We start from the raw sequence: 21793 nt of genomic DNA on the forward strand, positions 1-21793 counted from the left end.
TGCACAAACCAGAGACCGAATGAGGAGTCGCCAAGAATGAGGGACGATCTCATCACTTAGTCCACGTTTGTGCCAAATTTTGAGAAATTCTCATGTTTTCTGAGAGAAACCCCACCTCCTCCACCTCCTCCACCCCTGCATGTAAACGTGCCTGATACACTAGTTCCCGGTGGTCTCTTCAAACATGTTACACATGAAGTTATTCGTCACGTCTGAAAGAAAATGCACCACTCAAAATAACGTATATGTTTATTTCCAATGCAAAAATAACGCGCGGGCGTCTTTTGCATGTTTCAGTTTTGCCGCAGTCACACAAAGATGATTCTTTTAAACGTAAAGCTACACAATCAAATCACTGGAGTTCACATCAAAGCGGAGAAGTCGTCTGACAGCGCGAGGGCTCGTGGCCTCGCTCGCCTTCTTTTAAACGACATAACTGGAAATATAAACAGAACAGAAATGATCACCTGCTCGTCGTCTTACTTCAGTCAGTTTGGCAAAACAAACATCACAATTCATCGCAATGAGCTGCAGGTCGTCGCGCTAACACACCAATGACAAAGTTCCTCTCACGTCAGAGCGGCGCTCACAATCATCTCGAAGAGGCCGCTGACACAAAATAACAACTCAAACCACACCTAGCCTCACAAAAGCACAGGACACAGAATAATCAGCAAAGCGGGCGTCACCTGATTCAGTGTAGCTTCCACTAAATGATCTCAAACGATTCAAGTCCTCTCACATGACATTTAACATTTTAATCTCTATTTCTGGCTAAGACCTGCCCGCTGGGTCTTGCTGTTTGCTTACAGTGATAGCAGTGCCTTGATCCCTTTGTAAATATCTTTAACACACATAGTTCTCTATACAATCTCCATCTGTCAGCGACGTATAAAACATGAGGTAATGATGTCCGACTGGGATGCGACCGTCCCGAGGAGCCCGGCTGTGTTTAAGTACATTCGCTTGATTTCTAACGGCAGCTTCTGCAGCGCTGTGTAACGTGCTAAAAAGAAACAGTTCAAATGGTCGAGGAGGTCGGCGCCGCTCTCGTGCCCGTTTGAGGCTTCAGCTGCCGGCTTTAAGCTCAGAATATAGACGAGAAAAGAAGATCGTTGTAACCTTCCAGCACCTCGTAAAGGGGCTAAAAAAGCTTTTTGTGCTGTCTGCTGGATTTGGTACCGTTGCACAGAGCGAGCTGAAGCTGGCACAGCTTCATGTTTCTCATACAGTCCTGAGTGATTTACAAAACGGCGTACAAAACAGGTGTCGTATATACATCTGCAGCCTCCTCTGTGGTGAAGCGCTGCATGAGGCGACGCGTCGCCGTCTTCACAAATGCTTCGTCTGGCAGCAAAGTCTCTTACTTCAGCACAAAGCGTCGCACAGCTTGCGTGCGACCTGCACGCCGCGTCCCGGCCACGGCAGCGTACAGCAAGTGGCGCTGCTATGGCTTCGTTCAGAGCGCACTCTGGTTTCAAGTCACACTGGGGGCGATGGGGGAGGAGGTAGTGCCGGCACGTGGCCTCGCGGTAAGGAGTTTTACCGAAAGCCGAGTTCATCCGGAATGAGGGCGAGAGAGGTCTGCTGCAAACGTTAGAGACGATCAAACTTTCTTTCCCTGAAAGCAGCTTTGGTGTCATATCGGGCAAACTTTGCAGAGCTAACGAGAGGAAAAAGTGACCTCCGCAGCTCTGAGTCATCTCAGTGTGATCTCACTCCGGCGCTGGCTTTACTGTCCCGGTGCGTAGGGCCAGCTGATGGAGCTCCCCGATAGCTGCATGTCTCGGATCAGCGTCTCGATCGGCGTCTTGCCCACCAGCCGCATGAAGAAGAGCTGGGAGATGAGGTTAGCCGGCACGGCGCGCAGCGCAGGGAGGCGCAGCAGCAGGCGGCCGAAGCGCTGAGGCTGGTTGGGGTACTGCAACCTCTCGTACTCCGTCAGGGCGACCTGAGCCTTTTCCTGCAGGGACTCCACGTGAGCCGGGTCTGTCAGACCACAAGCGTCTAAAGGCAGAAAAACAGAGGCTGTGTCATCACCTGATGACCAGTGCAAAAGGTTTTTCTTGCTTTTTGTCTGAAAGTGTGTGCACCAACTTTAAAAATAGACATTTCTGCTGCAGATTGTGAAAAATGATAACATTCACTTCTGTGTTACTTGTTTACATTTTCCAAAGCTTTCGACTGGGCCAGACTGGAATCTTTTGGTGGGCCGATCGTGGTCCCTGGACCTTATGTTTGGCACCCCTGTTTTAAACTCAGAGATCTGAACTTTATTTTGGCCCGTTTGACATTTGTTTGTGTTTATTTATAATTCTTACACTTTACTACTGAGTAACAGGATGTCTGTGGTTTGGGCTACTTGATGATGTCAGAGGTCAAAGAGGCCAAATCAAAGCGCCTCCCTGAGACAGCGGTGATTTTATTTCTGAGAAACGTGTGTGATGCCTCCGACAGCTTTGTTTTGGTTCTCTGTGACCAAACCGTGGGCTCAGTTTACAGTAAAGAGATCGCGCCGCAGTGAGTTACTCACATAACCTCGAAAGAAGAAGATCAGACTTACCAGGAGAAAACAGCGCGATGGCTTTGAGGCAGCTGTACTCGGCCGAGTCCACCTGAAGCCTGTTCAGCTTTTCCACCTGGTCCTGGAAAACCCTGATCTGATCCATGAAGGACACGACGCGCTCGGCGGACATGGGAGACGAGTGAAAGCCGGCTGCCGCCAGCAGAGGAGCCATGTGCAACGGGAGAGCCGACTGAGCTGCGTTAAGGATGAACAGCTCGCTCCAGCTCAGTCTCAGCAGCGCCACCTGTGGAGCGAAAGGGTCACTTTGAGCCACGAGTGTCTGTTGTTCAGTTTGGCGACTGCAAGTCACCGCGCTTTAGACCTGACCTGCTCTGAAACCGGGAGCTCCGGGAAGTACGGGATGTTTCTGGCCCACTCGATGGTGCTGAAGAGGAGACGGGCTGCCAGCTCGCAGATGCTGTCGATGCCCATGACGGAGGCGCCGCTCGCAGATGCCTGCATCTGTGCCTGGCCGTAAGGCGCCCCGTAGCGGCTCGGGGGATACGGCTCGGCCCGGAGGAGCTGGGAGATGAGCTCGGACACCGGCTGGCCGTTGAAGTAGTCCGCCCCAATGTGACCTGGACCCACACCCGCGATCCCACCCGCCAGGGAGTTGGGACTGATACCTGAGTGCGATGGAGGGATGCGACCCCGCTGGACGGCTGCAGAGAGAGAAAACCGCTGAAAACCACTCGCTTCAGTCCAGAGAGCGAGTAAATGAATGACACGCTGCATGTATGCAACCTTTATGTTCTTGCCCATAAAGACGCCTCGGTACAGGTCAATAAAAATGTGCTTTGATGACGGTTTGAACAGTTTACAGATGTTTCCGCGGGCAGGCGCAGAACACCAGCTTCTGAGAAAAACCCCACCCTGAACTTCTAGCAGCTGAAACATGACACAAACCAGTTCACAGAAGAGCTTCGAGGGGTCGAGAGTTTACGGAGTATACTTTTATTAAATCAGGTGTTTTGGCTCGACAGTGTCCACGAGTAGAACATGACTAACATAATTAGCTCGGTCCAAAAATCTGTTCTAGTGAAATCTGAAACTCCCGTGGGTCAGGTGGTGCAGCGGGTTATTCAAGACTCCTCCTGTCTGCATGCCAAAATATTGTTTGCCATGATACTCAACCCGCTGTTGCACCTGATTCATCCACTGGAGTGTGTGCAAATGTTAGGAAGCCCTTAGCTATAGCTCGGGAGAATCAAAGATAAGGCCCGGGGCCCAGAATCGGCCCAGCAAAGGCTCCAAATTTGGCCCACTGGACAGATTTAGGAAGGTGAAGCAGGGCAGCAACGTCCCCACAGTCATGCATAAGACACCAGAGTTTCTTTCTACTTTATCTCCTACAGAATCTGTTTAAAGCAGATCCACAGTGAGAGAAAAAGCACATTTTCTGTGAACGAGCACAAAGTTTCAGTTTTACTGTTTTGCAGTTTGAGCAACGAGCTACCAGAAGTCCTTCAAAGAGTCACACTGACAGATTTCTTTAATTCGCACAGCAGCTTCTCTTTATTATGTAGAAAAACTAATGTTGCACTTCTCCTAAAATATCTCAGGGATTAAATGTGTAGTTTAATCTTAAAGAAGTTTAAAGGCGGCTGTATGTGGCCGACGATGTAAAATGAGTTTGCTGTCCTCGGTGCAGATGAGACTTCTGAGACTGGATAACACAGACTAGCAGCAGAAAGGGCTTTAAATGCTCAGGTGAGTAGAAAGGTGCGATACAACTACACTGCTTTAAAAGAAGGACCATTACAACAATGATCACCTTTTGGTCCTTAGTCTCAGTCACATGGACGTTACGCTCTCTCAGCTCAGGATTAAATGTTTGCTGGGTATATATTTGCTCACCTGGAGGTCACCTCTTACCTATACGTGAAACATTGACTTCTCAGGTGCAGGGAGATTAGCTCTTTACGAGTTATCCATCAGGTCAGTGTCAGACAAAGGCCATTGTTTGCTGTGCTGCTTCTCAGTAAGTGACCTCTGCACTTGTTTGGTTTATTAAGTTGCAAATGAAAACAGAGTGAACCTGTTACAACAGCTCAGTTTCTTTGCAGGTGTTTAAAAACAAACAGAAAAAGTCATCATTAGATAAAAAGTTAGTTATGCTGTCGATCTGTAGGCAGCAGATTAGATTCATCCTCACCGCGGCCGCACCGAGCACCGTTGGTGTTTACTTTGGACCCGTCGTGACCTCTTAATAAACGCTCCCACGCACAGTGTGTGTGACTGCAGCGATCGCCCGTTTGTCAGCACATAACTGCTAAATACAGATTCGCACCGGCACAGGATGAAAGAGCCGGTGTCTGTGCGTCGCCGCCGCTCCGTAACAAGTAAATCAGTAGTGAGATGCTTTTGTAGCTTTTATACATCTGAAATCCTTCGCTCTGCGTGCACCAGATTTCCGTTTTAAATTACACCGAATCAAACGTAGCGCTGGTGTCAAAGTCTCGCTAAAGGCAACCTGAACGGCCGCTTCCCTCACTGGGTCAGAGGTGAGACGCACATTTCCAGGTAATGTGGAAACAGCGCAGCCTGCGTCACGGCCACGCTCGGCATGGTTCACTAATAACCGCAGGCCAAATGTAACCCCTGGCACGCTGCACCGTGCGCACTATGTATGGCACAGCGTCTGGTGTCCACTGACACAGACCGAAATACAAGTGGGGTAAGGTTACAGCCGAGCACAATTACAGCTGAGGTTTCTGTCAAGTCAACTCGACGCCAGCGAGTTGAGGGTGGAAACGCTGAAATGCTCGCACCCACCCAAGACAAAGGTAATGAACCGTTTTCAGCACATGAAGCAGAGTCGGGCTGTCAGTCGGTGGTTTTCCTCGTGTGACATTTAAGCATTGTTGCTTTCTGCTGTTTCCTGAAGCTCAGCTGCTGCATCTGAGTGAAAACAGGCTTCAGCTGACAGATAACTGGATACCTGGACAATGTCCCAGTAGGTGCTTCAGAGCTGTTAAGCAGCAGCAACCAGCATCCTCTCTCGGTGCGAATCAGAGTTCCCAGTTTAAATGTAGCTTTGTCATCATCAAGCCCAACAAAGGCGCCCGCGTGCCTCCACCTCAGTTATCTACAACACTAAAAGCAGCTTACATATTAATGCATCGGTAATAATAATGCAGCGGTAGTTTGCAAGTGGCAAAGCAAGTTGTTCACCTGCTAATGCTTTCAAACGTTTTCCACTCGCTGCTTATCCTGAAACCTGAATTCCTTGTTGCTGAAGGCAACAGAGCAACAAGTTGTAAACACGGCATTCGTGACCTTTCGAGCCGATACGACCGGCTCGTCTGTAAATATTTGTGAAATTTCAGCAGATAAGGAGCCGACGTGAGCGTTTCTGAATAAGGGGTAATTATTACGTGGCTCCCCTCGCTGCGGCGCAGGAGTGTTTCGGTTTTTGTCGTAATCAGACTGTGGATGCAAACATGGTGATGGGTGCACCTTTCAGTGGGATCTTCCACCACGGCAGCAACTCCACCCGTTTATTATTATTAATGACCTTTAGCAGGAGTAGGTTTGACCTTTTGATACCTTCTTTGCGCATCCCGACCCGGAAGCACTTCTTCAGACGGCAGTACTGACACTGGTTCCTGTGGTGCTGGTCGATCTGGCACTCTCGGTTTGATCTGCACAAACAAAGTGCAACACAAACATTTAAAGATGAAAGCCGGAACTGAACTTAAACAAACTTCCTGTATGGGATTGAAATCTCCCTCCTTTCTCTCCCTCTGTCCCCACGGACACCCTCCCTCCCACCCAGAGTCATGATAAGTGAGCTGGAGTGGCTGAAAGCTATCGAGGCTCGTGACCTTTGTAAATCAGCAGCTCTACACGCCCTTGCGTTGCCTCTTGCAGCAGGTTGAGGTCTGCAAATATTTCACTGGGAGCTCTTTCAGCCCCAGATGTGACAAACCAACAACACAAAGGAAAAAAGGACGTGTTGCACTCAGAGGTCACACTGCAGGAGAAATAAGTTTACTGGGCGGCTGAGAGAGGTCTCAGTAACAGAACTGAGTTGCAACATAATGTTCCTGCGGTGAAGAATAATGGGAATGCTGACCTTCTGAAGCAATCCATCCTCACATGACTGACCTTCAGTGCTTTCATTTCTGTTTTTTTTTCTCTTTTTTTGGCTGTTTGTGAGGCTGGATCGCAAACTTCAGGAGTGAGAAATGGACTAATCTGCCTATCAGAAAGTCATACACTAATGTAATCAGATTACAGAGTGTGCACGGTGTCTTTAGAGATATAAGGGCATATATTGCTGCAGCTGTGCCCGTACACCTGCCTACAGGAGGAGTCACAGATTCTAACAAACACTCGGGTTTGTTTTTAACTGTATCAAAGTGGTTAAAAATATTCTCCACGTGCAAAGCAATGCGTGTTGTGTCCCTACCTGCAGGAGTAGCTGAGGTTTCTCCTGATGCTCCTCTTGAAGAAGCTCTTGCAGCCCTCGCAGGTGAACACGCCGTAGTGCTTCCCGCTGGACTTGTCCCCGCACACCACGCAGTCCACCACGCAGGCCTTGTCGTCGTCGCCGACGTCCACGTCGCTGCTCCCGGCCCGGGGCGACCCCTCCTCGTCCTCCCCCCTCCTCAGGTAAGCCTTTTCCCCGAGTCCGTTAGCGCCACCGTTGGGATTACCCCATCCTCCGCTCACCATGGCCATATTCTCTGAGACGTGCAGCCCCGTGAGTGGATCATACACACAGACCTCCCGTCCCACCGCCTTCCAACGGGCTCTCAGAGTCTAAAGAGCCGAGTCCGCCTCCAACGGCAGCGATCCGAGGAGAGTCAAAGTGACGGGGGGAAATTCCGCCTCTTGACCTTTCTCGTCTTTGCCGTCCGGTCGAGCTGACCTGTGGGTCTTTCCACGTTCTGTCGTCCCTCTCTTCTTTAATCCCCGGCTCTCTCTGTCCTGTTTTCCGCCCTGACCTCTGATCACGCTGGCTTCCCGAGGTCCGACAAAACTTCAGACGCGCACACGCAAACACGGTGTGCGGTTCAGAGTTCAGGCAGTCGAAAAGGGTGCAGCCTCGCTCTTTTCACAGGAAACAATAAATTACACTTTGACTCCCTCCCTCTCACTTTCTTTCTCCGTCTTCGCCCTTTGAAAGAAAAACTCTCACCTATCCCTAAGCATAGTATGTGTCTGTGTGTGGGTGTGGGGGGGCAAACAGCCTCTGCTGCCCCTCTCTGTTCAGCGCACGACTTTCTCTGGGAAGGACGAGCAGGCGGGAGGCGAGTCGTACACAGCCCTCCTTCATGCAGGGTTAAACTGCCCTGCCCTCTGCTCTGACTTATAAACTCGTCCAACCAGTTCCTGTCGTGCTGAGGTTTTTATCTGTTCATCAGAGCCAGTTCTAGCCTAGACTCACTCTTGACGTGTCGAGGCTGATAGTGATGGAGAGCAGGAAAAGATTTGCCCCGAAAAATAAGCCGAGGAGTTTGGGAAACTCTGGTGAATAGACTGCCTATTAATCTAAAAGTATATTTAAGGCTATCTGCACTCGAGTCCAGGCTTGATGTGAAAATAAGTAAAGAATTAGACGCCTTTCACTCTCAGGAGCAGCAAAGTTCACCTCCTGTTTCTGTCGTCCGGGCTGAAGTTGAGTTTCTCTCGTGATCCCTTTCAACTGTTTTAAAGTCAGCGGGGGATCAGATGTCACAGAAGGAAAAAAAAGCAACAACAAGCTGGAACAAAAGCAGAGTTTAGAAATCTCTTCAGCCGCAGCTGCCTCTCCTCTCAGAGCTTTACAAAGTGCTGCCTCTCTCTTCCTCCTCTTGTTTTGTCAGTACTTGTCCATCCAGCAGTAACAACCAGAGGCCAGAATTTCTCTCTGCATTCCCTGTCGGCGAGTCACGGTGTACTGTTGCACTCTTTGCTACTCTGCCTGTCCTTTTCCCCCTCTCTGCCTTTCCTTCTTTCTGCCGGCCCCAGCAGGAATAAATTAGGCAAACAACAAGCGCAGGAAAAAACACGGTCACAGACCTTTCAGCGAAAGCCCGGCGCTGCTGCTGCTGCAGTGGAGAGCAGCCCGGAGATGGCCTCGTCTCTCTCTCTCTGAATCCCCGCTCTGTGTCTCTGCCTCGCTCCCTCCTTTAGGGAGAGTGAGCGTGTGTCTGTGTGCTGAGGGATTTGACACTGCTATTCAAGCCCTGCTGTTGCCATGGCGCTGCTCGCCTTATAAGGGCAGCGGAGTCAAAGAGCACAGAGTGGGCTGCAGCCACACACAAACACACACATGTACACAGAAAGAATGGCTGACTGGCTGCCGGTTTCTGCCCTGACCCCGGGCCCGCCTGGGAGCAAAGGGGTGGTAGGGGCGGCGGCGGCGGTGGTGGCAGTGGGGGGAGTTAACCTCTATGCTGAAAGAGAACGAAGATGAGGGGGGGGGGCTCAACGAGCACACGGCATTCACACTCGTGCGCTCCACTCCGCTCTAATCCCAAAGACTTCCTCCGACTTTGTTGACCCAATAATAACAGGGAGCGCCTGTTGTTGTTGAGCAACTTGTCAAAAGGTTATATGATACGCCGCCGGCTCCTTTTCACACCTGCTGCGCACACTCACAGGCCTGCGCGAGGCACGGCCGACAATCGGTGCCGCGACCTTTCTTTTCCACATCGAGACGGAGGATTTCGTTTATTTGGATGAGCAAGAGGAGGAAGATGATGTGATTTTATGCAGACATGGTGGTCAGGAAGATGATCAGTGCAGGGACAGGAAGTGATGTGGGAAATAAGGAAGTGGGGCCATGCAGTCAACAGTAAACACGTGTTTTAGTTGTCTAACCTTAATCTTAATGTTATTTGTCCTAAAGGGATTTGCTGGTCGCCCATCTCCAGATGCGAGTTGGTCTCCTGTACACACTCCAGTCTGGTCATGAACATAAATAATCTCTGCCTTCATTCATTTTTGCTTCGGTCATTTTAATTTAAACTCTTCCTCTCTGAAATAACTGGTCTCTAGTCGCCACACTGCTGCCGCTGTATAGCCAAAAGTATTCAGTCGACCATCCAAATCACTGGAATCAGGTGTTCCAGTCACTTCCATGACCACAGGTGTATGAAATCATTCACCTGGGCATGCAGACTGCTTCTACAAACATTTGAGAAAGAACGGGTCGCTCTCAGGAGCTCAGTGATAGGATGCCACCAATTTCCTCACTACTAAATATTCAACAGTCAGCTGTTAGCGGTATCATAACAAAGCAGAAACAACTGGGAATGACAGCAACTCAGCCACAAAGCGCTAGGATGTAAAGTCACAGAGCGGGTAGAGCGCATGCTGAGGCAGGCGGTGTGCCGAGGTCACCAACTTTCTGCAGAGTCAGTCGTTACAGGCCTCCGAGCTTCATGTGGCCTTCAGATCAGCTCGAGAAGCGTGTTCAGAGAGCTTCGTGTGATGGGTTTACGTGGCCGAGCAGCAGCTTCCGAGCCTTACGTCACCAATCGCGATGAAAAGCACGCTGGACTCTAGAGCAGTACACACGTGTTCTCTGACGTAACAAATCACGATTCCCCAACTGACAATCCGATGGACAAGTTTGGCGGTTGCCAGGGGAACGGTAAGCGTCTGACTGCATTGTGCCAACTATAAAGTTTAGTGGTGTGGGGTCGGGCTCGGCTCCTTAGTTCCAGTGAAAGGAACCCTTCAGCTTCAGCCTACCATGATATTTTGAACAATTTGATGTTCCCAACTTTGTGGATCAGCTTGGGGACGGTCCTGTTCCAACATGACTGTGCACCAGGGCACCAACCAGGTCCGCAAAGACATGGATGAGCGAGCTTTTTGGTGTGGAAGAACTTGACTGGCCTGCACAGAGTCCTAATCTTAACCCAACAGAACATCTGGACCTGAACAGAACATCTGGACCTGAACAGAACATCTGGAAGAACGGCCAAAACTTCCCATAAACTCGTGGAAAGCATTCCCACGAGAGCTGAAGCTGTTATAGCTGCAAAAGGTGGGTCAACATCGTATTAAACCCTGTGGATTAAGACTAGGACATCACTCACAGTCACATGCGTGTGGAGGCAGATGAGCAAATACAGCGCACTTTTACCTCATTCTTAACCACAGCGCAGGTTACTGGCACAACTGGTCAGCACAGTTAAGGCCATCAGTTTAGTTTCACTGCAGTAAAAAAGCTCATTAAAACATTTTTTAATGATTCAGGTGACTTTCTGTTGGACCGCACCTCATTGCACGTGCACTGAATGAAACCCTGCAGAAATATTCACAACGACACTTTCCTTTACTTGGTGATAAGGCTCTTCAAACCTGTCAGGTTTGAAGAGCAAAATAAATAAATAAAAATCAATGTCCTAACTACGATAACCCCGATGCTTATTTCCTTACACTTGAAAGCAGCAGGATGCACTACAGCTTATCTCTAACTCGTCCTCCAAGAAGTTTTGTTTATATATGACTAGTCAGTTTTCCAAACATTGTTTTCATGGAAATCATAACTGCTTCCTGCATTGCGAATGTTGGCCGTATGTCACAAGACTCTGACACCAGAAACCGGGGTACATCCTGAGTCAAGCGTGCAGTCGGAGCAGTGGAAGTTTACAGTTTTGGTAAGATGTTAATCAAGGTTACGTGACACTTTTAGTCATTCTTAAAGTGGACTTTCCCGTATGAAAACAAGTGCGCAAACTTCTAATGTTCACTTTTTCCTTGACATTGCGCAAACCCAACCACAAAAATGTTTTCGTAGATAACAAGAGCACGGTCATTTTAGATAATGCTGGATGATTGGTGCTTTAATTTGGCAGCTAAAAGTACGGCAACGTGTACTTAAGGCTTCTGTCTTACAGCTCTAAATCTAATCCATCCATCGTCTTGGCGGTGGGCAGGACTCCTGTGGAATTCCTGGCCTGCTTTCCCTGCCACACCGGCAGTATTGTCATGTGAGGGTCTCCGTGAAAAGGGGAGGACAGAATAAACAATCGGAGCCTCCAACCACAGTTTCCAATAACAGCCTCCAAATAGAGAGCGAGAGAGAGAAAAAGCAGTGAGGTATTCACTGTTGCTTCCAAGCAGGCACAGCTTAAAGAACCTCTATGTACCAAAAAGCGTTTGCTCATCACATGGTTTTACAGGAATTCCCCCTGAATGACAAAACACGCTGTCCCTGTGGTCTCTGAAAGAACACAATATATAGGTATTTGTTGTGCCTGAAAATGAATAAATAAATGAAATGAAATGAAATGAACACTTTGTCTCTGAAGATTTACCGAAGTCAAAAGAGTTAAAAGCTGATACAAAAAAATTGGCAGCAAAGATTTATTTGTTTTCCAGCTTTGTACATGTGAGCATTTGGTAACTTTAACCTACATCCAGCGCATGGATCAGCCTTTTGTCTGGTTAAGAGGTTATCAGGGTTTAAGCTGCTGGAAGTTGAATTAGTGCTTTCCTGTAAGCCTGAGCGTGTTTGTGTGTTAGCAGAGGTCAGACCTCCATTATATGGAGCTGATTGAGGAGCATGCTTAAAGCTCAGCTCCTAAATATATTAAATCTGTTTGTCATACACAGTGAACACTTTTCTAAGAAGTGTTTGTGCTTAATATTATATAAAATGTGATAAGTGACATGAACAAAGCCAACGTGAGAAAAAAGCAGATCATTAGATCAGTTAGATCTTGTAAATTAAGCCTTTATCAAATAAAGACTAAAGATAAAGTCGACTCGTTTGGGCAGCTCAGAGCTCGTGTGACCAAAAGAGCCCAAATCTTGCACTTTTGCTTATAAACACCTGACAGCTTTGGATGAAAACATTATTCTGTCCTGAAAGCATATAAAATATATATATTCACTAATTAAAGCAGAAAAATATTTGCCACTGACAAAAGTCACATGCTTTACATTAAACTGTGGTGCAACATTTATAAAGAGGAGGTCACGTCGTTGACCTTTCTCTCGTGCTGTGCTCAGACTGTGAGTTTAGCATAGCTCCCCGTGCCCTGCAGCTGCATCTGTTTGGGTGCTGCAGCAGTTCGACAAGCACGGCCGAGTCTTTGAAAGTCGGAGGCAGCGCGCGCACATACCCTTGTGCATAAGTACCGTACATGTGCCTTACTTAACCAGAGGTTAGTGGATGTGTGCGTGTGTTTGTTCTTTGCTCTTTGACCTGCAGGTCAGGAATGCAGCTGCTCTCAGCGTGAAGTCGGCTGTGGCGCATTCTCAACGCTCTCTGGAGCCCAGAGCGATCCGGGACCCACTTTTAGTACGCTCACCTGAACACCACATTACATGGCACACGAGCGTGCACCGACGATGGGTCCAATACCTCCATACCTCCTTGCAGCTGTTTCTTAGATGTACAGTGTACGTATTTTCCCCGCTCTCGTTCATATTATCAGTCTTACTCTGTTCTCCTAAACCTCATTTTTATTTCTTAATCCTTGTTGCACATTTATAGTTTTGTACCATCTGACAGAATAAGGCCCTCACCTGTGCCCTGTCAGCTATGTCGTTTATTTTGCACACTGTTAACTTGTCGGATCAACAAAGTATCTATCTGTAATAATATTTATGCTTTTCAGTTCAAATCAGTTTTATTTCTACAGCGCCAAATCACAACAAGTCGCCTCAAGGCGCTTTATATTGTAAGGTAGACCCTACAATAATACATACAGAGAAAACCCAACAGTCATATGACCCCCTATGAGCAGCACTTTGGCGACAGTGGGAAGGAAAAACTCCCTTTTAACAGGAAGAAACCTCCAGCAGAACCAGGCTCAGGGAGGGGCGGGGCCATCTGCTGTGAGAGAAGGAAGACAGGATGAAGACATGCTGTGGAAGAGAGACGGCGCTTGTACTGACATAAAATATGTTTTATTTTTTTAACATCTGTGTGAAATGATTCGTGTACGTATCAAAGGCTCGTGTGCTAACATGGCTAATGTTACCGGTGATAGTAAAAAGTCCAAAGGAGCACAAGTGAGCGAACATTTACGTGAGCGCCGTCTTTGAATATGTGAAATGCATTAAAAATAACCCACATGACAACCATCAAGCTGCTGACCAGGTCTGTTTAAGTCGTCAGGAAATTAAACGAAAGCGCACATTTTGGCCAATAAAAAGGACCCCTGCATACATGTGGTCCATCATATACTGTTTCCCAGTGAAACAGATGTGCATGCCAGTGTTATGTACATTCAGGATTAGCCAGTTGAACTCTAATCATGTGTTTAGCAAAGGTTCACATTTCTCCCATAACCTTCTTGGCTGAACACAATAGTCTCGTGTCAGAAAGCGTCAGATGACGTTCAAAGTACACCGAAATATTTCCCTGCCTGAACGTCACTGCCGCCCGAGTTCATTTTTAATACGTCGTGTTTAATAACATGAAAACCTTGAAACTAGGGGACGTTTCCACAGCTGCCTGCATGCAGTGCTTATCTTGTACACAGACTGAGGTTGACCCCAGCTTCAGACGGCTCAGGCTTACCTCTGTGAGCGTTGCTCTAATTATTAGTGTGGCAGCGTGTTAACAGCATTGGTTTCAGTGCACAGGAATTTGAAGGCAGGGGTTAAACTTTAACTCTGGAGTAACTCTGAGCGTGCACAGACACATGACTCTCTGCTCCTTCCTTATTAGCCCCAGTGCCCTTTGGCCCAGAGGCCTGAGAAACAAAAAAACACCGTCTCTCTCTCCCCTTCACAACACTCTGTACAACCAGAATGACGAGCAATTTAAAATAAACACAGCAGCACAACCTGCCAAAGAAAAAAAATCTGCTGCGGTGAATCCAGAGCAACACACGGTGTCTAATCAATATTGGCCCTACTGCCCGCCCGGGACCTGCTGGAAACGGTGGGAAACTTCCCATTTGGTGTGTTTCGTTGTCATTCAAATCAGCCATTTCGTCTTCGGTGCGAACGACGACCTATTGTTTGAAGAAGAGTCGATTGAGCTGTTTGCCACAGCAGCTTTTTCTTTGTCTACTGTAAAAGATAAGATACAATATTGAATGTAGCCGATGATAAAGACAAATAAGCCTCAGCTTTGGTCTGCTCTGTCCGCTTCAACCCCGACACCAAGAATTTCCCCCACAGTGTTATTAAGTACGATTCACATGTTTATGTCATTTTTAGATGCTCTAATTAATTCCTTCTATGTTATTTTAGCAATAAGAACAACAAATTCTTGCTTTCTTGTGCAGAGCTACATGGGAACATTGTTACCAATCACATGTTTGTGCACGTTAGAGGGAATGAATTCATGATTGCATCTCCTCAGTCTGAACATAAACAGAACAGGACACGATGATGAATCAGTGGGAGTCCACTCTGCTAAGCTTGCATTCGCCAAGAAACAGCTCAAGCAGATGCATTCACATAAATCACAGACATTTGTACCGATTTGTTTATATACGAAGGAAACAGTTGAGCTACACCCTGATAATTCGTCAGCTTCATGGAGAAGTTATGGCTCAGCGATGATGGCGCATTGGCAGTCTGTGGGTAGCTTTGGCCTGCTCGTCTACCTCCAGATGGTGGCAGTGTCAATAATACGTGGCACAAACGGTGTGTGGGCTACTCGGCCAGCCATGGAGAAGAGCACCTTTTTCTGGTGAACTCCATTGTCGCTCCCATCCCTGTCCACTTATCAACCAATCCACATCGAGCAATATGAAGTTGGGATCTTGGAGGACTTGGGAGCAGTGGTTGAAAATCTCTCTCTGAATTAAGCACTGGTTTTGGTGGTGGAAGTATTTTCAAACTTTGGGCAACCCCGAGCCAACTCTCGCTACATAGTAAAGTCCATAAATATCTGGAAATTTTTGTTGCCTTTTTTTGTATTTTTGCTCCTATACACCACCACAGTTTAAAATTCAACAAATAGCTGAAGTTCAGACTTTAATTCAAGGGGTAGATTGAAGTTTACATGTCATTCTCAGTATCCAAAGCTATCCAGATACAGCCACTCATAAACAATAAATGTGGGCTGATGCCTCGAAAAGTAGGAAAGCTGGATACCAACAGCACAACAGCAGTTCCTGACTTCACAACAAGACTGCAAACGCAGCGAAACTCAACTTTCTTTTGTGTTGTCTACAGAGGAAAATACCATTTCCTCTTTTCTGCATAGAGTTGTTTTCTGTAGCACAAAACTCAACAAAGAACTGCTTCCCAGCCTTTTATTAGCATGAAATTTGGTTGAATGTTAGGTGGTTAACATTTATTTTTTTATCACACAATGGAGCAGAAATGATCAAATCTGTATCACAGCCAACTTCCAAACACGAGATAGTAGCCCTTTCTTACAGTTTAACGTCTCTCCTGGGAGACGCTACGAGACCAGCAGTGATTTATGTTTGTGTAGGCTCTCGGGTTATGGTAGTCTTTAGAAAAAAAGGCAAAGAAGACGGCAAAACTTTAGGATTGTGAAGATGTTTTGTTTTTCATTCAAGAGCATCTTCAGTCCAAAAAACAACTGGCACAGAGTCCCAGGTAATAAACCCCCTTTGGTGGCAGTCCAGAGCGTTGTTAACGCACTATTGATCATGTTTTAGAGCTGAATAAGCATCTTGGATAAGAGGTAAGACGTCTTTGCAAACCTAAAAAAGTCCAGTTTTAGCCTCCAATCCTCCTCATATACATGTTGTTGTCACTGATGGTTTGAATTGTGGTTCTGCAGCCAATAAAAGTTTGTAATGAACAATTTGTCAGGTCAAAGGACGCTGATGTAAACTTTAAAACCCACTTTAAAACTGGTGAGATACCACAGCAAAAACTGGACTGTAGACGGACTGATGTCGTTGTCGTTTCCACATAGAGTTCGGATCAAACCGTCAAGGCCGTCCTCTTAAAAAGTCAGAAATACAGACCAGATTATTTCGAAGAAGGAAGTAAATACTAGTGTCTTTTGTTTTTTAAAGTATAGTTGTGACAGACTTCTCCACATACCTTTCATTTTTAATAAACACTTTTAAGCTATTTATATATTAACACCTCGGATTCTTACGATCATCTCCTTGGACAGGAGCCCAAGATGCTGACATCACAGACTTAGGAATGCTCCGGTCTAACGTTAAGCCAATTAGCGTATTAGGATAAATGGTGGATTTACAGGTCTGGGTCACCCTCCAAGCAATGTTTTGTTTTCTTCGATGTCTTGTTTCATTCGCACAGTAGAAAATAATTCCTGAACAAAAACTAAAAGGTCGTTTAGGCCACCTTGGAGACGCAAGCTGAACAGACTTGGTGGTAATGTTTGTAACACTGGCTTGTCAGGTTGACAAGCTGTCGACAAACAGCCCATTTAAAATATTGATAAAAGTTCTGAGCCGCAGAAACCCATGCCATTAAGCTGCCGGTGCACAGTTTTTGTGCCGATTTTAATGACGGGAGGTTTGACATTCATAAAATCTCTAAGAGGGAAATTTCTCAAACTGACTTGTTGCAGTGGTTGCAACCTGTTACTGTACAGTACTTTAGAACGACCTATACTCTTACACGCTCACGGCAATCAGACTGAAAACACCTGAATTCAAAGATGAAGAAGAACAGGCCAAAAGTTTTGACCATGCAGCCTTTGAAGCTGTTTGCTTTTTACCATCAAAAATGTAATTAATCCTAAAGCTCGGCATTGAAAATAAACGGATCACCTTATCAATCGCCAACTTAAATCTCTTGAAAAACTCCATCCAATCTACTGCTCCCCGTGTGTGCAGTCTGATATCAAACAAACATGCCTCCAGGTCAACTAAGGTGCTTAGGATGACAGAAAAGTGAGCTAATCAGCTCACTAGAGAGGGGTCAAATGCTTTAACGGGATTAGGTCGAGGCCCCACCCCTCGCCACCTTTCCCCTTTAATCACCTTAATAATGTAGTTTACCCCCCCCCCCCCCCCCACACACACACATTGACGAGCCAATCGACCTCTTTAGCTCTTTGAAAGGTTTTTTCTGCCATTCTGACCTGTTGTGGTTGCACCTCTTCAAGTTGACTTTATTGTCAAAAACCATCACAGGAAGGTGCTCAGCTCCACTAAAGGTGTGCATTCAGTGTTAATGGAGTAAACCAAAGTGTGTGAAGTTTTCAATACTAGTTCAGAAGGGAGGCAAATATTATAACTAGACTAAAGCTTTATGGTAAAGCAGAAGCAGATGACCGCAGGCTCTTCAGAGCTTGTTTTTAGGAGGAGACTAGCTCTGAGAGCCAGCGGAAAAATGCTAAAGACACACTGACATGTATGGACGTTGTCTGCTACAGGAAACTTCAACAAAAACTGCTGAAACAAAGAGATGAAAGTAGCAAGCAGTGGCTAAAGTCAGGAAGGATGTCGCGGCGGACGAGCATGAAAAGAGGAGGAAACAGGGAAAACATGAAGAAGAACCCCGAGAACGATGTCAGGCCAGTGCAGCAAGCCACTGACACCAAATTAAAGAAGGTTAATGCATTTAAGAAGACACCCTATCCTGGGTGGGGTGTCCTATTAGGAGGGGGCCCCAGGGCAGACCCAGGACACGCTAAAGAGATTATATCTGTCAGCTGGCCTGGGAACGCCTCAGTGTTCCCCCGGACAAGCTGGAGGAGATGACCCTGAGAGGAAGGTCTGGGCTTCGCTGCTTAGGGTGTTGCCCCACGATCTGGCCCCGGATAAGTGGAAGAAAATGGAAGAATGGATGGACGCTAACTCAGCAAACTGAAGAAGTTCACTGATCCCATCAGCAAAAGCCCAGATGGGTCAAAGTCCAACATGGAGGAAAGAAAGGCTTCATAGAAAGTAAAATAACCATCAACCCAACAAGGATGCATGGTAAAATAATAAAGGCAGACTTGGATATCACTGAAGCTTCCTGACTGAAAAAATAGCTTATATAGCAAGTTCCCTCAGAAAGAAGACTGAGACAACGGTTCCAACCACAGAAGGGTCCTCCTACCCTCTGATCCAAGCAAAGTGTTCAGCAGAGTATTCGTGAACATAACAAGCAATGCTGTTAACCAACAGCTGAGGTCCAGACTCTGATAAGGTGCTGACCAGGGTTTTAATAGTTTTGCAATTTTCATTAGTTTTTATTTTTATTTAGTTTTGACTTCAGATTTTCAATTTTATATTAGTTTTAATTAGTTTTTACCAATTGTTTGCTAGTTTAGTTTAGTTTTTATTTTTTTTGAAAATCCTTAGTTTCAGTTTAGTTTTGATTAGTTTCAGTTATAGTTTTAGTCGTGTTTGCAAAAATTAAGTGCAACAAAATCCCAGTTTCATCATATCAGTCATGCTCTTCTGCTTATCCTCGGGTATGTTGCTATTCCAGCTACCATACCCTGCACCCTGCACAGGTCGCCTGTCTGTCGCAGGGCTAACACGCAGAGACAGACAACTCACATTCCCACCTATGGGTTCTTTAAATAAATAAATAAATAAATAAATAAATTAGGGCAGATGAACAACCATTGATACCAGGCAACTTTAAATTTTATATATTGGCCCCAATGAGACTATTAACTCTTGCAGCACCGGGTGTTCGTAATTTTGGTTCAAGTGATAAACTTTTTGAAGGCAATTGACTCACAGTTATGTAGATGTCCCCGTCCTGTTGTCTCGGGATGCATCACGCTGCCTTGTCTGGGGTTAGCTTCTGTTTCTGGGGATGAGGGTTGAGTGTGCTCCCTTCTCAAGCTAAGCTAGGTTAGCCTTCTTGTGTGAGCTTTTCAAGTGCACTTTAAGGTTTGTGGGATTTTTTCCCTTTAGAAATGTCCCTCATAATTTGTCTCTTTCCATTACAAGACACTTGCTTTATCCAAAACACAGTCATATTCAAAGTAATCCCAAATTGGACTCTGGCGCTTTCTTCTGACTTTTCCTGACATGATTCTGCGCGAGGACGCAGCAGCAACACAGACGACTCGACTAACGTGCTGCCACCTGCTGGCATAATGAGACACAGCAAGAATAAATCTGGAAACTAAACTTCATTTTCACCCTCGACTATTGTATGACACGCACACATCAATGAAACTAAACACATTTTTGCTATAAATTCAGTTAATTTTTGTTAGTTTTGTGAGCACACATTACAGTTTTAGTTAGTTTTCCTTTTTTTGTTTTTATTTTTATTTCCGTTAACGAAAATGTTTTTTAACTTCTAGTTTTCGTTATTTCGTTAGTTTTCGTTAACGATAATAACCTTGGTGCTGACATCACATCTGACTCAAATATTTGGACAATGACACATTTCCTTCCCTCTGTGCACAGTGGACTTTAAATCAAGTGCATACTTTCAGCTTTAATTCAGGGGATTTAAACCAAATTCATCTTTATACACAGTCAGCCATTGACTGACGAGCAGTTTGACTGTGAAGTGTGGTCTGTTCTCTGGTTATTACAGGGCAAGTTAAGATCTGTGGTTAATTCCAGGTGTTGAACTTCATTTGGTAGCTGTCCACAGGAACTCTCAATATGAAGTCCAAAGAGATGTAGATACAAGTGAGGGAGTGCATCAATAGAAAAAATAAATAAAAATAAAACCTATCAGAAAGACTGAAAGCTCAGCAGAATGAGGGAACCGGCCAGCTAAGCAACACAGAAGGACCTGAAAGACCACAGAAGAAAACTAAGTGTGCTCTGACAGAATTACTTCCATGAGAAAGAAAAACTTCTAAATATCTACTCAAGTCAGAAACGCTTTGAGGAAGCGTTCAAGATACGCCGTCATAAACGTAAATACAACAACAAAGTGCAGCCCGGTGGTTAGACTCAGGAACAAGAACATGAGATTAGACTTTGGAGGAAAACATCTAAAAGAGTCGAAGGCAAAGCAAACAAACAAACATGAAATCAAGATGGACTTGCACCCGACAGGAAGTGGAAAGACTCCTGAACAGAAGCGTACCACACCATCTGTTAGACACGGTGGAGGTAATGTTATGGCATTGGCATTTGTGGCTGCCGGTGAAACCAGGTCATGTGACTGCTGATAGACGTTAAAGCAGCGGTCCCCAACCCCCGGGCCTCGGACCGGTACCGGTCGGTGAGTCGTTTGGTACCGGGCCGCGAGAGTTGAGGCTCAGGTGTGATATGTGTGGTTTTCAGGGTTTTTATCGGTTTTCAGCGTTATTTTGTTATCGTTTTTATCGTTAACTCGGTTTTCCTGGGTCTTTTCACGTGTGTCATGAATAAATCTTCTTTTTTTCGGTACTGGTACTAGTTTTATTTTGTTGTATTTATCCGCGACACCTTAAAGGCCGGTCCATGAAAATATTGTCGGGCATAAACCGGTCCGTGGCGCAAAAAAGGTTGGGGACCGCTGTGTTAAAGGATGAACTGTGACGTGTACACGTCTGCACTCTCTGCTCAAACTCAGTCAAACGCTGCAGAATGACCAGACAACGCTTTGCAGTGCAAACGCTTAATGACGCAACCCAAGAATTTGTGACGGCAAAGAAACAGGATATTATTTGATCCCCAGTCAGTCACTTGTTCATCCAGATATTCAGAACAATCGTTATATTTGAAATTCTGTTGGTTTTTGCTCTGAAACTGAAGGACTGTGTATTAAAATGAGTACTCCTAAACACTTAATACAATACCTGTGTTAAGCCTTGAGTTGCATAAAGATGAGGTTCTTTATTTAAATCACCCAAATAGTTGTGGACTGTCGTTGGGAGTGGGCCTGCTTTAGATTTAGGAGTCTAGGAAGTATGCACTTTGGTTTGAGCGTCCTTTCCTAATCTTTAACATCACCAAGCCTTTCACAGTACATCTATGGATTTCTCACAGCTTCATCATGCCTTCCAATATTCCCACATTAACCCATCAAATGAATCAACCATTTCAGCCATGTCAAGAAAGCTCTTTAGCAATGAATGAACACCCGTGTGCCTGGAGCATGGAAAATTGTCCCTTCCTGTGGAAAGCTGTGCTTCCCTGTTAGTTTAAGAGCATGTCTTTGAACTGCCGCGTCGATGCAAATTTAACTGAGGATTTTCATTGGATGCAATTTCCCAATTCTGTCTCTCAGCTGTTAAAGCATAAAATCTGATTTAAAAAATTTGCAGAAGTCCATAAAAGTGCCAAAACCCAGTTTGTCCATCAAATCACATTTCATCCTGATATCATTACTCAGATGAGTAACAGTTTGCACAAAATGAGTCCTTCAAGTTTTCAGTGCCGCTCTTACTTCACAGTTTCATTGACTTAAGATCGGAAAATGTTGCTTTGGCAAAAGCAAGATTTTCCAAAAGTT

The 21793-nt window shown here is 45.9% G+C and overlaps 1 protein-coding gene across 1 annotated transcript; it reads right to left on the reverse strand.

The window, feature by feature from the left end:
* Window positions 1-231: 231 nt before the first annotated feature.
* Window positions 232-10858, reverse strand: LOC146689949 (nuclear receptor subfamily 2 group F member 6-like). Its single transcript, XM_085437288.1, has 5 exons — window positions 6981-10858; window positions 6116-6210; window positions 2894-3228; window positions 2564-2810; window positions 232-2007 (listed from the first exon to the last, which is right to left on the reverse strand). The coding sequence occupies exons 1-5, from the start codon at window positions 7250-7252 to the stop codon at window positions 1733-1735; spliced, it is 1224 nt and encodes a 407-aa protein (XP_085293414.1). The 5' UTR covers window positions 7253-10858; the 3' UTR covers window positions 232-1732.
* Window positions 10859-21793: the final 10935 nt, after the last annotated feature.

Source organism: Copadichromis virginalis, linkage group LG17, assembly GCF_057382275.1.
Source record: "Copadichromis virginalis isolate Kocher_CV1m ecotype Utaka linkage group LG17, C_Virginalis_male_GT1.1, whole genome shotgun sequence".
Classification (NCBI taxonomy): Eukaryota; Metazoa; Chordata; class Actinopteri; order Cichliformes; family Cichlidae; genus Copadichromis; species Copadichromis virginalis.